The sequence below is a fragment of the Dendroctonus ponderosae genome, unplaced genomic scaffold (genome assembly GCF_020466585.1).
Source record: "Dendroctonus ponderosae isolate FM_Combo_2020 unplaced genomic scaffold, Dpon_F_20191213v2 Dpon_F_20191213_1, whole genome shotgun sequence".
Classification (NCBI taxonomy): domain Eukaryota; kingdom Metazoa; phylum Arthropoda; class Insecta; order Coleoptera; family Curculionidae; genus Dendroctonus; species Dendroctonus ponderosae.
The window spans coordinates 18,146,138-18,163,048 of record NW_026017110.1 but is presented as its reverse complement, the minus strand read 5'-3'; the positions used below and the strand labels follow the sequence as shown (position 1 = coordinate 18,163,048).

The 16,911-nt window shown below is 32.0% G+C and overlaps 1 protein-coding gene across 10 annotated transcripts in view; it reads left to right on the top strand.

The window, feature by feature from the left end:
- LOC109535638 (protein shank) overlaps positions 1-16,911 on the top strand; it is a 152,211-nt gene that overhangs the window by 95,601 nt on the left and 39,699 nt on the right. For 4 of the 10 annotated variants that reach the window (XM_048661709.1, XM_048661699.1, XM_048661684.1 and 1 more), the window contains exons 1-3: positions 1,469-1,783; positions 4,573-4,756; positions 7,799-7,816. In XM_048661709.1, coding sequence (XP_048517666.1) covers positions 1,719-1,783; positions 4,573-4,756; positions 7,799-7,816 — 267 coding nt within the window. In that variant the 5' untranslated portion in view covers positions 1,469-1,718. Of the gene's footprint in view, positions 1-1,467; positions 1,784-4,572; positions 4,757-7,798; positions 7,817-16,911 lie in introns of those variants that run through there. The other 6 variants (XM_048661716.1, XM_048661720.1, XM_048661679.1 and 3 more) reach the window with 3 other exon arrangements.

Here is a 16,911-nt window from a genome sequence, read left to right as displayed (position 1 = left end):
TCGCTTCTTCCATGGTTTTGAACTTTCTTGTTTCGTAGCTTTTGAACTACAGTTGGAAAAAATATGTAAAAATTCTCTTGTATCATTATTGCAGTATAGAAAGTTTCTGAAAAGAAAATTTCTGTAAAGAATAAAATATTTCTGTAAAAAATAAAGAAATATTCTGTAAAGAATATTTGTACATTTTTGTATGTGTATTTTTGTTGATGAACTTGTGATATTACTAAGATTCATTTAATAATAAATATTGTCTAATATACTAGATTTTAAAACCCTCTAAGCTTTCCAAATTCATACGTCTGAGGAGAAATAATGTGAAAAGTTTCAAAGTAGGTAATTATGTTTCAGTAAAAGCACGAATTACCAAAATTCTGGGCACGTTTTCTTAATTAGCAAAAGCAAAGTTGGTCCATCCTGTTGACAGCACTGGTTCCCGTAAAATCTGGTTATGTCGAGTAAAAGGATATTTGAAAATCATTCAGCAATTGTGAATTAACCTGAATTCAACGATTCAGATTTGCGCGATATTCGGAAAATTGGTGAAAACTTCCGAACAATAGTCAGGAACCAGTGGTTGAACTTCGCATCAACTCGACTAAAATTAGTAAGTTTCCAGATAAATATATGCTGTGAATGTTGCTGAATTTTAAATTTAACCGAATTATATCTATCGTGTCGTTTATCTATATTCCGCCTCTTTCTTCACATAGCATACAGTTTTTGTTGCATTCATTGATTTAAACGTGAATGTAAATTCTCTTGCATAACAGGCTTTATGGCAAGTTCGCAGATTTACGTTATTCTTCCTAAGTGGACAAATTTATGGCACGGAAGTCACTAACTCTGTTAAGGCGCTAATCATTTTAAATTTCTAGTTACATGAGCTTTCACTTTACTTTTCATCATCATAAATCCAACTGTTTTTCATTACAATCTGTTGGCTCATAACTAGATCTCTAAGTACTTAATATGATTATTCACTCTCTAATTGTATATATTTCAACGACTTTGGCATAATACAATTTTTTTAAATTATATTGGAAAAATCAGTTGCATTTAAATCAGTATGTTCTTAGGGGTTCCGAAAATCTTAACGTCGCTATTTTATATTTTAGCAGTGACTAAACACAAAGTCATGAGAGTCTTTATCAGATTTTTATGATTAACTTCTAAAGTGCATGAGTAATTAAGTTCGCAAATAAATTCAAAATTTTGTAGCATCTAAATATGTACCAATTTATATTACTGCGCTTTATTAACTGCTAACGCATTGTTAACTACTAAAATACTGTTGTTATAAAGTAAATCACGTTAATAATGCGTTCTTTGTGGCGTTGAAAAGGCCCACCTTAACAATTTTACCTTCAGCCTATCCAAAGAAGTTCAAAACAGAAACCTGTAGGTGAAATAGCTGATAAGATAAGATAAAGTATGTCTCCCCATTTGCTATCTCACTTATATACAGCAGAATCAAGATTTACTATCAGAAACCGACAAAGTCAGCTCTATTTGTCAGTTAATACTTAGCCTGTGCATGAGGAACAATCACTAATCAGCACCAGTGTACTTAGCGAATTTACATCAGTTTTCCATCAGTTTTGTTCTTGTGTATGTGCTCTTGAAGTATGAGTTTTCATCATGCAATGAGAATCGAACAGTTGAGTTTCCTCTTAGTGAGCAGTTTAAAAAAAAATAAAGTGAATTGAAAATTTGCTGGCATGAAGAAGCAACTAAAACGCATACATAGCTTTGCAACAACGTCCAACACATTTAGCACGCCATTGTAAGTATGAAGGTTTGCAGGTATTTGTGGTTTTTAATATGGAAATTCTTCTAACACAAAAGTGTATTGGAGAACCTGCCGAATAATACGATACATTCATGGCCTTTTGAAAATAGTTAATATATCTAGTGTGTTCATTAAAAGTCATGTTGGTTTATTGAAAGCCTAAATGGATTTAAGGAAATAATAATGATCAATTGTTTTGGCGTGGCACTGGAAATTGACCTGATTAGAGCATTTTATCATTTGCCTATTACAAAACTAAAATACACATTTTATTTACTCATGTTCTATAATAGTATTTTATGGTAAATTTATAATTTATAACGATTATTTTCTACAAAAACGTTACATATTGTTCAGAAAGTTTTTGTCAGTTGTTCGATTTACTTCAGGGTCAGAAGAAGAATATATTTTTCTATTTCTTTTTTATTGAATACGTACATTTTCTTACTCAAAAAGTCTTTCATCACCAATTTCAATCACCAATTTTTACACTGGAAAATCGCGGTGTTTAAATGGCTGTTTTAATTGTTTTCACACACCTAATACTAAAAAACTATTCTCGGTAAAACAAAACTTTAACTAAAAATATTCTCTAACTTGTTACAGCAGAAAGTAAAATCATTTTGAAGAAGAACATATTTATATTTAGGCGATTTGTATGGGAAATTAAAATAAACGTGTTGTTGTATGTTGAATGATTGATTTAAAATAAAAAAAACGTTTCATAAAAAATCTCTCAGTTCTCAAAATATGGATTGTTCAAGATAACATTAACTTTGCCTATGTTCGAAATACTAGGTAGGTATTTGAAATTCCGTAAATTTATTCCTTACACTTCCAGTTCGTACTTATCAACTAAAGTATTAATGTGTGTTTGTTAATATATTATAAATAAGCAGTAAAAAACACAACAGCGACAATAAAGTGACCAAACTCAAAGTTTGATCTGAACTTCCCAAATTTTCTTCTAAGTCATGATTACCTACTTTTTGGGACAAATAATTTTTCTCGTTGCTTGGGCCTGGCAAATTCTCACATTTTTATATTTATTTTGGACACAGATGGCATGATAATAACGATTTATACTTAAAGACGGTATAACAATTCTCCATTTTTCATGCAAATACCAAATAACAAATAATACCAAATTCTCTTTTAAACACATTAAGATGATGAAAGTGACAAAAACAGGCTCTTTTCATCTGATTATTCAATGTTCTTTTGGGAAACTATGTAAGTAAATTAAACAGTATTTTCTCAGTAGTAGAATTGAACCTCGTCATCGACCCTCAAGTCTTATCTGGTTGAATGAAAAACGTTGTTTAGATTGAGTAGATGATCTAGATTTTAAATGACGTTCTAAATATCACCACACCTCAAATGACCCATTTTTTTCATCTTTAACGCAGCTTTGGTTTTCCCATTTAAACATTTTTACTTGTTATTACGTTTTTTACTGTAAAAGCAGAAAAAAGCGAACTGATAGTAACTTGGTATAGTGTTGCTTAGGAGTTTGAACTAAGAATTGCAAACAAGCGAAGCAAACAAAGTGATAAAGTGATAAACGGAAAAATTTTCAACTGAAGCATTTGAATAAAGGAAAGTGCAGCAGTTAAATATTGAAATTGAAATTACATGATTAACAAGAACCAAGACTAAACTGAAAAAAAACGAGAGCTTTGTTGCGACTTCTGAGGGTTTGCATAAAAATAACTCGTCTGAAGTTTTATATCATAAGAAATATGCTTACGCGATGATTCATTGAAACTGATGATAGTCCGGTTGGATTAGATTGTTTCCGGGCACTAAATAGATGAAGATAAAAGATTATTAGAAGTTGCTTGCAAGGATGTCAGAAAATTAGGAACATAATTGGTGCACGATTTCCAGCTGTGGAACATTGTTGAAATAATTAAAGAAAGTGCGAAAATCCGTTTTTTGAGCATAACTTTATAACCATTGATGCTTTTTTTTTAAGTTTAAATAAGTTATATTCATAACTTTTGTTCATTCCCATTTGTTATGTAAAAAGGGCTCTTGCCAGATTCTAAATAAGTTTTTCTTGAGACGTCGGAGAGACTTCTCTGACGCTATATTTTACTCGTAACGAGTTATACTCAACGTACAATAAGTTGCTGCAATAAAAGGGTTTATGAGAACCCAATCCGTAGCGTCAACGTTAAAACATGTAACTTTTCTAGAAATTGAAACCGATTATGGCACATAGTTTTGGAAAACTTTATATTATCAATTTGTGGTTAAAAATCACGACTACCTTGTAGATTATGTCTTTACCAGCTACTTTTCTTAGTGGTATTTCTAGGGCAAATGCCGGTTTCGACCACTTTTCGCTCATTAAAGTTTAATATTTTCCAAACAAAAACCTACAACTATGCCGATGCTGCACGACATCGAAAGTGATTAGCAATTTCGTATGAGTTCGGAAGACGGCGAGGCACTTTTTCCAGTTTGGAAACGATCGATAATTTCTTGCAAACTGTAGATTTCCCTATTAATATTTCTGATCTTTATCGTTTGCATACCAGGTTGTCTATCATCGAAAATCATCATCGAACGGTTTAGTTTTTGGGTAGGAACATTTATAATAAAGATGTAATTACATACTAAATTACCAAACCCGTGTTTCTTTTCACCAGATTTTGTTGCAAACTGGGATTTACATGTTAACAAACAACAAACGAACAACGAACAAAATATGTAAATAAAAGAAAACATTGATTTTTTGTTCTAAGCGCATTATTGAGTTTTATTTATTAATTCAGATGTGAGGTGATACCAGCTACCACAATGGAGGAGGAGGGCGAGCTGCGCAATGGCGCTGATGGCTTAGGCTACCTTTTGGTGCGCATCCACGTACCAGAGCTCAGCGTGCAGAAATGTCTGCAATTCCCTCGAGATCAGCTCGTTTGGGACGTTAAGCAACAATGTCTAGCCGCCCTGCCCAAGGTAATTGTTTTGCAAATTCAAACTCCACTGTAATCTCATAAACAGAATCCAAATTCAACCACTCAGTATAGAGTTATATGGTCACATTTTAGATTGTTGTGAGAGGCTTGTGCTGGGACAATTGCCATTAATAACTTTAATTGTATAAAAACCGTGCCTAAAACGAAATTGCATGATTTATTTGCCCGGAAACTAATAGCTAATTATGCCACATTTGGAAGTGAAGGTACTGATGAGGAATAGAAGGTTTCATGCAGTTACGAATCATAAATCACTGAAGAGATTTAATTTCACGATGCAGTTAATAAAACGTATTTTGCTTTTGGATGCACACCCATAATTATCCAAGAAACAGCCTTTTTGATCAATTGAACATCTTTGATTCACATGAATAATGAATAACACCGTTAATGTTTATACACAGGATGATTCAAGAAGAAAGGCTATCTTCAAATTGGAGGCAATATAATTGAGCTTAATATGGCTGGTGGAAATGTTGCAGTTTATCAGATCATGGTGGTTCAAAGTTGAAGTACTTATTTAAGTCTTAATTTTTTCAAGAAAAGGTGGTTCCTGGAGAAAAAAATTGTGTATGTAAATAGCTTGAGTTTATTAAAAATTTAATTTCGATAATTGTTGCTTTATGAGAAAAAAAATGAAAGATCAATATAAAATTTCAAATTTGACCACTTACTACTCTACTGAGCCACTTACTACTCTACTACTATTTTAGCTATTTTAAGCTCAATAATTGTACTTCAATATGCAAAATCTTTTGTTTAAATACTGTTCGTTCATAATACCAAACTTCTAGTCACAGACTCCTAAAACATTAGACGAATCCAGAGCTGAGCAAACTGATTGAATTCAATTTTTAATGAAAATTCAATTTTTAAATCTCCTTAGTAGGAAATAATTCGGAAACTTCCAGCCAAGTCACTTGAAAATATGAAGTACTTTGATTATAAATATTTCATTAAAGTGTTATGAACTGGAGTCGCATGAGTTTGGAATTAATTTACACAGTTGGTTTTGTTCAGGATAGTTGATTTTACAATCACTGGCTTTCACAGCAATAATATCCAGTTCAGAACGTGCGCTTTTTACAGCAAAATTTACATCTTGTACCACACCATGCACATTTTATCAACACATGTTTTAGTTTTTCACTCACTTATTGCGTTTAAAATTAAAAAAAATCAACTTGTTTCAATAGCGTCTACTTCTTCTGTACATAATTTTTTAAAACAATACAGTTTTATAAAACGTTGATAATACCTCAGTGTTACAACTAACTAATTGAATACACCGAATTAGCTATGCAGAAATTGGAAAATAATACAGTACTATACCAGGAAACCCATCGAAAAGTGATAGTACTAGTTCAAACATAGAAACCAGTTTAATTTACGATTATGCGAAAATATAACAACAATTCAAAGTATCTACCGGCGCAATTACGCCTAATGTAAATATGTGCTTTGTAGATAACTAACAAGATTTGCGTTTGATTGAAGCGTGTGATAAGCTTATTTTACCGCAAGCTTTACGGTGATGAGGAAAACTTTATGTGCGAAGGAGTTGAGATGAATGTGAGTTCAAGAGCGAAAGCCCAACTAATCCGGTTTCAATTCAGGCGTAATTATTTCATAATAGCCTTATTGTCTTGATATTGAAAGTTTTACTTTCCAAATTACATATTTCGTTTCATCACTGGAAAAGTCTGCTGGTTCAAATTAATTTATTGTACATTTACTTGCAACTCAACATTCATACTACTGAAATATTAATTGAGTTCAATTCAAGAAACTCTAGATAATTTTGCAAAAATAGAAAATCACATTCTAAAATATTTACTCTTTTTTGAAGTTTTGTCAATGCTTTAACTGAAACTGTGTAGTTAAAGGTACCCTTTGTATCAAGCATTATATTGTTTGAATATCAAGTCCAAGCGAGTACTTTTTAATAATACAACACTTTAATTTTTATTTTATACTGTCGTCTATTGCTAGTTACTCTAAATTTGAAAAGATCTATTTGATTCAAAAAAATTAAATTATTTTCTGTCATAAAAACTTTTAGACTTTCTTTAGTTGAAATGTTCGAAGAGACTGTTAAATCTAATTGGACGCTAACAGGTTTTCGATAAAGTCAATCAATAAAATGTTCATTTCTTCATATTCTTGTATCAAGTATTAAGATATGATGCTGATGTTCTTTCAATAATAATTATCGACAATTGACTTTCTCATCGCCGTAATTCTAGTATACGCAATTGGCACAATTTTCAGTCGATTAAGTAAATGGTTATTGGATATAGTTTATATTATACAGATTGAGGTAATTGAGAATATGTATTAATTTCTTTTGATTCTGGTGCATGTTGTTTAAAAATATGAGATGTAAATGTATATCTGAGCCCAATTATCACCATTGTTCAACGAAAATCATTAAATTTGTCGCTATTTAACGTAGCGATGGAATTAGATATTATGGATATGTACTTTCAAAACACTACTATTTAAAACTTATAAGGCAGATCAAATTAATTAAATGTATTTATGTAGTAAGTAGAAATTGAACAAAAAGACTGAAAGTTTAATTAATATCATCATCGCTCCTATTTTTAGTTTCATTACATCCTGAATGTATAGCAAACACGAAGCAGATCAATTAAAAGTGATACAAGAAATATGTTTTGCAGTTTCTAATCAGCACCATTAAAAGGATATCATTAGGTTTAATGGTCCTTATTAAGTTATAACAAAAATATGGAGAACATTTCAATCAAATTTAATATTGAATAATAATTGACAACTTTTTACATCGTAGTCGGTGTTTTTCTGATCAAATCACTTCCCGCCGTTTTGTTTCTTATTGTTTTCTAGATTTCGTTAATTTTGGTTTTGACGATATATAAGTAAACAAGTTATTTAAAAAGCGACCTAACCATGTGAAAAATGTGCCATAATTTCGTATATCATATAATACACTGTCATGTACTTTATTATTTTATTTTATTTTTCATTTGGGCACGCGCAGGTGGCAAGTTGGTTTCGGGTAGGTATCAATAAATAGGTGTAAAGTGCACGTTTGAGCATGAGTTATTGTGCTTTGGACTGCATGTTTTGTTTCAGCTAATGGTTGTTATATCCGCTGTTGTGTTTGAGACATTTTTTTCAATATGGTCAAAAATCATGCAAATGCAATTTTGAATTTAACATTTGATTAGATCTACAAAAGAAGTTTAAATTGGCAGATCACCGATTTTGTAAAAACCATATTGATAATTTTACCAGATAAAAACACGCTCGCCTAATCAAAAATTGACTAATCCTGTAAAGTTGACTTCATTTTTATTTTTAATGCACTCATGCTTGCTCAAATTAAACCGACAAAGACAAGATGATGGTGATATGCACTACACGAGCAGTGTTTCTGATGACAATTATCGCAAATTTGTGCTCATAATTATAACAAAAACGTTTGTGTTAGTTCGCAGAGAATTACGACAAACGTTAAATCAAAAATTTATAGTGATTCATGGTCACATTCAAATTTTGAGGAGAAATAAGTTTTCTTTCTGCTGCTTAAAATATGTGAAAGTTCAGAATCTTCTTAGGTCGATAAGAAGGTTTTGTTGAAAGAGCAAGCAAAGAGCAAATAAAGTTAGCATGAAACCATATTGAACATGAAAGGTAAAAAAAAAACGAAAAATGTAAATGTTTTAAAAGGAAAAGGTTCGTCAATTTCTTAAGGTTTAGTAGGTATATATTTTTATAACAGTTTAATGAAGATAATTATATCCTTGAAATTAACATAAAATTATTACGCTTCAAATAGTTTCAATCGAGTCGAGGAGAGCAAGTCAGAAAACGATACAGTATTTGAAAGTACAGAAAAGTTAAAGGACAAATTACAAAAAGGGCTGATAAATCGCTTATTAATTTTCGGATTAATCAAAGTGTATGTTAATCAAATAAATTAACTGAAACTGTTAAGGAAAAAGCTGATTGATGGAAAACCCAAATCTTTATCTGAGAGGAGCGCCTCTAAAATTTTCGGTTTAGCTGAAAGAAAACTAAATACTTTATGATCCCGTCCGAAATCCATTTTAGCAGGAAAAAAACACTAAACATTAAGCAACAGAAACTTTTGATTTTGCAACTTTCAAAATTCAAAATTGAAAATGTAACTTTATAAAACCAAATCTACTTAGCTTGCTTGTCCATGTTTTCAAAAAATAAAAATATTTGAATTTTATAATCAAACTCGTGTTTAAACTAATCGATCATTCGTATAATGTAATTACTTCGCGAGTTCATTACGATGTTCGGAATGTTGTTAAGTACGTTATTATATAAATAATTAAATTTCAGCGCATAAATTCGAGTATTTTTATTGGACTTACTACTTATATATCTACTATTGCCGAAATATTCGGTAAAACCTCCAACCGGCGCCTGTATCTTATCAATGTAATTAGGTATCTGAGAAACAATACAATTATCCTAATCTGAGTAAGCATACTCGAAGTGTAGTAGTATTCCCAATACTTATTTTAGCGTAATAGTGTGACATGTTCCATTATGTTTGTAGAATCGGATAAAGCTTAAATTCTCTAATTATAAATGACGGTGCGATAAACTGTAGTTACCCAATTGGTATCTTATCAAGATTTTACTAGACGAGACAGTTGGCGCAGATTTAAGATTTTTGGGGGAACTATAAACTGGTAGAAATAAGCATGTGCTCATCGAAAGCGCACATTTGCAGATTTAGATATATTGATTCTTGTTTGGTTTTTCTCTTTTTGTGTTGCTAGTTTGGCTGCATTTTTGTAAAATATGTTCCAACAACATTTTTTTATAAGTAAAGATATAAAACAGCAAAGCGTGTTTTCAAAACGAAAAAATTTCCGTTGGCAACGGTTTGGGAGATAATGTTCCATTTGCGCATACCTCCACTCTTTTGCCCGTAACTTCGTTAAATATCACGATGTTTCAAAAGTTCCAAAACCCCCAAAAGAAGTAGCTGCAAAAACGATTCTAGTCTGAGGAGGAAAACTAGTTCGAACTCATGGAGTGTGCAACCTTTTGAATAAAAATCTCAGAAATTACTATTAGTTCAAAAAGTTGACATTTATAAAGACTTTAATGCCGAACAGATCAGTTTTCAATCAAAATACTCTCACTCAAAAAATGCCAGTGCATTTAAGGCCGAGTACCCGAATTTTTTAAAGAATATAATTTTTTGCAAACAGAGGCTCCGTTTTTAATTGTGGTTTTGCTTAAGTGTCTTTCTTGGTTTGTGTGTACATGATAAATAAAGTACTATGTATATAATTGCAGCTAAATGTCTCAAAAGAAGATTATCTGTAAATTCAATCGAATAATTTTGTTTGTTAGAATGGGCCGTTAGCTCTAAAGTGCCTTTCTTTCATCCAACCTCAGTTATGCTCTTAGCGTGGTTACAATATTCAAATTATAATTAAAATATATACATATTTAAGCAAATAAAAGCAGCCAAGGTCAAAATCCGTATTTAACAGTTTTTCTTGCGTTTATGTTTCCATTGCTGCCTCAGATTGAAGCGGAACTTTTTATTTCACAGAGTCGATAAGAAAACACTGTTATTAGCGCATAAAGGCACTTGGAAAAGTTACCTGTTTGATCTGAAGAAAATTCTGAAGCATACGAAAATAAGTGCGCTATAATTTCGAAGAACCCATTTTATAAAATTCGCATCATAAAATTTACAATCTGCACATGCGAGAAGCGTAAATGGTATCAAAGAAAAACTACAAGCCTGGTTGCCATCTACTTCTACAAAATTAAATGCTCTCCAGATCTAGACCGTCGAAAATTCCCTAAAACCCCTCTATTTTAACATTTCAATGCAGCAAAAAAAACAAATTTACAACAGAAAAATGCCAGTGTTGATATCTTGATTTTGAAGACTTTTTCTGCAGATTGAATTAAATAATTAAAATTTTGCAAACATTTGCTCTCCCTTATGAGAAACAAGAACCGTTTAATTTAGGGTGTAATTCAAAGAAGGAAGAGTTCCTAATTACCTAGTTTGAGCCTCTCTGGATTTCGATAATAAAAACTTACCTCTGTTATAAATTCCCTAGCTCCCTCTACTCGCTATAAATCCCTCTACTAACAATTTCTTAATGGATACACTACTTCCGTTGTGGTTGTTTTCGATTTTTCTTATTTTGGTTGAGACAGCTGATTTAAATTATTTGAAAAGTATCAATGGATAACCAACAATAACCCAAATATCTACATAAGATGTCTGATCAAATTAGTTTTGTTCATACATCAACATTTCAATATCACATGCATTGAAAGGAGTACAAAAAACAATGGACTCACGTTTTCGTATGTGCTGCCTAATGGGAGAATAGTGGACTTTCGAGCATCGAAAAGGGGTAGTAGAAGGAATTTCTTCAAAAAACCTCCACAACTGACTTTTATTAGGGTTAGTAACTCTTTATTCTCGAAGTCCAGATCGTCCCAAACATGATAATTACCATGGAAAACACCATTGAGTGATTACTTGCAATGTAAATAATTACGCAGTAAATAATTACCTTAAATGGCAATATCAAGTGTATTTCACAGCAGAACGACTTTAAATTTGCTTTACTTCTTTTGAGAACAGTTCAATTTAGGGTGTAAGTTAAAGAAGAAAAATCCTGAAAATGACGCAAATTCCCTGCCAAGGCAATAAAAAGTGTAGTTCATAATAGAAAGTTATTAATCTTACATATCAAAACAGTCTGCTGTAGAGACATTCGCTAACGTATAATATCTAAGTTTAAATTAATTTAACAAAAAAAATCGAAAATTATCCAAACTCAACACAGAATCTAGAACTTCCCTTGTCGTTGTACGTCGAATAAATATGATACACAATAATGTCATAAAATACAAGTCATCAATTGTGACTAAAAGCTCTACATCTACATGGCAAGCAGGGGCAAGTAATGCCAAACTTACCGAAAGCTGCATCGTGCAACCTGGAAAGAAAGAACAACATTCTTTAGTATTACAGTAATTTTATGAAAATTTTTGTTATTTGAAATAAAGAGAGGAAATAAAGATAAATTAAAAATGCGCTTCTCGATAAACTAAACTCAGTTCAAGCTAAAACATTTATGGATTAGAAATCATGTTTACCAGGTTTCTGCAAAACACCGTAGTCGTCGAAAACAAAACAAGTTTCCCATCCAAATATGAACATCTGCAATCATGCAGCATCAGAAGAAGTCGAAAGGACTTTTGTTTGATTTTTACGAACCTTTGTGTCTTTTCAGCTGGATTCGTTGTGTAGAGCCATAGTTAGATCGACATTCAATACTTCGACGGAATACGAAACTTGCTTTTCACTCGAGCTCTCGATTTAACATTTTGCTCAATTTTTATGAAACCGAGTCATAAAGTTAATTTTTATGCTTTAAACAGCTGGATGTACCGTGCAAAAGTGATCCAAAGAGAATCTCCACATTCAATATTCACGCCTCATTAAGAGCTGTGGAATCAGTCGCCTTATTTTTGCACGAGTTCTCGGAATCTCGGATCAGCTTTTTGCCAAATTTATTTAGAGCCTTTTAGTTGTCTTCATCTATGTTTAGAGCTTCAATGGTAGAAGAGCGCTTAACTGGACTGGCACTTCTCCACGTTCACCAAACCATATCGTTTGAAGTGGAGGAAGTCATTACTCGTTTTGCGAGAAAACACGATGGAAGAAAATTGATTTTGTTATTTGATTAAAATTACTGCGACATATACCAATGCAACAGTTTTTTAATTACATTTATTATTGCAATTGAATTGATTCCTGTCCTGACTGAACTGACTTGAAAGCTGGCCCCGCCCTTGTGTATGCATCTCTCGAGGAATTGTGCTATATTATGGAACTTTTTGGCGATTTGGTAGACAAAACTTAATGGGTTAGCTGGATGGTTTGCTACCCAACTTTTTAGCTCTTCCATCAGCTTCTTTGACGGTTAATTCGATTGTGAATGTTTCTTTAAATCCTCGAATCAGTTGAGTTAAAGTCTGACCCTAATATAAATCTGTAACCAAGCTCTCGAAGTAAGTCGTTCTTCTTTGAGATTGTATCTCGCTGGACAACAGATAACAGCTACTTTTAAAGTATACTCTATGCAATATATCGTCACTGCAGTTACTATTTCTTTCGTATCCTTTTTGTTGATTTATCTTAGAATTTTTGTTTAATTTGCCATTTTGCAGTGCCCGTGTTTCTGTAGATACGGTGAACTTGTGCATTATGTCATATAGATGATGAAAAGTTTAAATTAAGGATTGCTGAGTTCAGAAAATTGATTTATGCTATTGAGCATATGCGTTTTACAAAATTTATGTTCTAAATCCATCAAATTATTGGTGGATTTACATACAATTTATGTATAAAATGAACTTGAAATGTTCCATGTTGATATCCAACGTTGTGTTTTTTTTCTTGATTTCCCGTAATATTTTTAGAACACCATTTTTAAGCATTGCAAAGGTGTGAAACGCATAATTGCAAGGTTTAGTAAAAGTAAAGATGCAAGTTCTAAGTTTTACAAAAATGGGAAACTGTATTTCAGTTTCGGCTAAGTGCTGCTGTATTGCTGAAGTTGTGTCGTAAGTAAACAGCTCGTAAGCGGTTAAAGTCATCATATTGATAAAACTCCATAATGTATCAAATATAACCATCATCAACTGAAGCGATCAGTTTTTGTTGTTGTTTAGTTATAACAAGTAGTCTATAATATTTTATTGTAAATAAAGTTATGAGTTCTATAATTTTCAATTCTTTCTACATTAAATGTACCTATTTCTTCCGTTAAAGTAAGGACAAAATACTTTTTTTTACCTACAGGTAGTAAAACTTCAGTTAAATAACAATATTTATTTAACACGATTTTTCTACTGACTCAATCCAAATAGCGCGTAAACAAGTTGCAATAAAAATTACTGTTGAAAAAAAGAAACTTCCTAAACCAAGTTTTAGGAATGAAATCTCTAGTCTGCACACGTCAATAAAAACATTTTATAAGCAATGTTTAACATTTTTATTGATTCTTAATTTGTTTTCGGCCATTGGACATTTCCAATAATTATTAGAACGTAGATTCATCAGTTCCACTAAGGGCCACCCGAATACATTCTACCTATAGCTAAAAATTATCCACTATCTTGTTCAACACCGATATCCATACTAACAGAATGGAACATTTATACAATATTATCATATCAGCAAATATGCAAGTGCTTAGACCGATTGTGTATTGTATCGAGCAAATACGCGACATAATATAGCGAGTCCTTAAACAACAGAATATCTATTTGCGTTAGGCATTTTACATTCGGATAATCAAAGTCAATAGATGAACATAGCATGGAATTTAAGTTTCCTGGAAAAAGCTGATTCAGATAAACACAGTTTACCTTAGTAAAGATATTAGCTCGCACCTGTTCTCAAATATTTGCTGAATATACACATCCAAGTGTTGTAAAAGGAGCCCTATAAACGGTGGACAATTTATATTACCATGAACTGATGCTATTTGATATAAAGTGGAATATGAGGCGGATAGTGGAGATTTCCGATTATTTGTGCTTCATATAAAAAACGCCGCATTTCCAGCTGTTGTTCTAACATTGTAACAGGAACACACTTAAAGCGTCTTCTCTAACTGAAAGGTTTTCTTTTTACTGTTTAAGAGTTGAACAGTTTTCTCTTTTTTTACAAAAATGATAAGCATATGATATATTTCGATAAATTTTAGTTTGCTATTGACTTGAATCTTCTTGCGATAAAATTTAAAAAATTCAACAAAAACTTCAAAAATGTTCAGTATAAAAAATTATGTACTGCACTTTCGTAATTTTTATCACTCACCATTTCAGGCTTCCTTTCGCAAATAATCCATACAAATAAAATGATAAAACAATTCAAAACAAGAAACAAATATGTTTTCGCTTGCGATTGATGGGGTTTCATTTAATTAAATTCGTTGATTTTAAAGAAAAGAAGTTCGAAAAATTAATGTTTTGATTGGGTTGCCTGATCAAACTTTTTTTAAATGCATATAAATTAAATGATAAAACAATTAACACTAAAAATAAACATGTTTTTTGGCTTGCATTCAGAAGGTTCAATTCGTTGATTTTAAAGAAAAGTTAGAAGTTTTTTTTTTTTTTTTTCGGTGAGGTTTGGGAAATGCTCTTTTATGCACTCCCAGAGCTGGTGGTCTGTCGCTCTGGTTTGTGTGGGACTCCAGCTAAGCTGTTTACCCACTAAAACCCTTTCCTAACCGCCGAGGTGGTGTTTGTCCTTGCACCGCGGTCATTTCTGTCCTATTGTGCCCTCATAATTTTACTCTCTCATTATCCCTGTATATTCAATGAATTCCAGAAGAATCTTGAGGAGAGTTCGCATGATCTGGTCTGGTGGAATTTCATCCCCTCCCAGGAGTCTTCGTCTACTAAAGTTAGAAGTTCTAAAATGATTAATGTTTCGATGCAGCTGGCTTATGTTCTACAAAGGAACTCAACAACGCACTGAAAAATGGATAAATAAATCATAAATAAAAAGCAGCAAATGAGAAGAACTTAATCTTTTGACCGTATTTCAGATCATAAACCTGATTCCATATAAAATGCACAATTTACATTGCTTCAACTGTTTTCTTTAAAATTTAAACTAAATAGGAAACTAGCAGATATTGATTAAGTCAGTTTAGTGGTAAATAATATTTACATCTTTCCTTCATATAATACAGTGTTTTTGCAAGATACCAAGAGTCATTTTCACGAATCTACGGCCAGTTGAAGATTCTTATTTGAGAAAAATTGCCTTGTAAACCCATATAGCAACAGACATGAAAAGTATCTTAAGGGAGATTCTTTTACGGGTCAACGGTCAAGTGGCCCCAGTCGTCGAGGTTCTTTCGCTATTCAATGGCAAGAAAACTCTTTTTGTTCTGCCCATAAATGATTTAGTAGGAAATGACCAGGCGAATGTATGCTCTCTGTATACCTGGGTCAATGGACAATCATTTTCCAGGCAAATTGATTTATTGCCGAGATTAACGAAATATTTATTCAGTCGTTGGCAAATGAAGATTTTTCACAAGAAGATAAATGCTAATAAAACAGGCGAAAACTGGTAAGCTCTCGTAACAGAATTCGCAAGAAAAAGCGATAATACTCGAAAAGAAAAGCAGAACATTCAAATTTCCTTCAGCTTTCTTCTTAATAAGCCTCTGAGTATTGTACATTTTTAATTAGGAAGGTAACGAAATATTCTGAAAATGCACTTTTTTCTGCTCGAGGAATTTAATAAAATACCAAATATAAAAAAATGGCTTTAGGCTGAACGGCAAACTTTCTGTTTTTTCAACAACAAAAATCACAATCAAACATTCCTCGTATCTTCTTTTTTCGCCAATTCTTCCAAATTCTAGGCTAAATTCCAATTCAAAGCTAATTAATATTACTCTTAGTACAGTGGGGTACTTTTCTACTATGTTCTAAAATAGAGTTAATTTTTGCTATTTTAGAATTATTTTCTACCAACATACAATACATGTGGTTATATAATATTTTTGTTTGTTCCATGCTTTGCTGACGTTGACTAAAATTAATCGACTGAAAAGCAGTATTGAGTCTACGCTGTTATAGAGCTTTTTGATGCAGTTTTGGAACGCAATTCGACATGATAAATGGCACTTTTATTTTGCTGCTATAATTTCCGTTTTTGACATGCTGAACAATGGACGAAGAATGATGAGAAAAATTGCTCTTTACCCAGATGAATGTGTGTTTTAATAACAAACACATTATCCGCTATGTGTTTGTTCGATCACTAGAAATAAAATCTTTGAAAACATGTAGAAGGGGATAAAAGCGAAAACACTTTAATATTATGAAAATAATATTAGGATGGATAAAGTAAATTGCAAGAACTCTACTTTGTTACCGATTGTCGGACGAATACCACTAGAAATAAAAGATCGTTTACGATCTAACGATCACGATTTTTGGGATCATTCGAATAGAGAAAAAGAACAGAAAAGTTACATATTTTTTAAATGAAAATGAAAAAAGTGAGTTGATTAAGTAAATGGC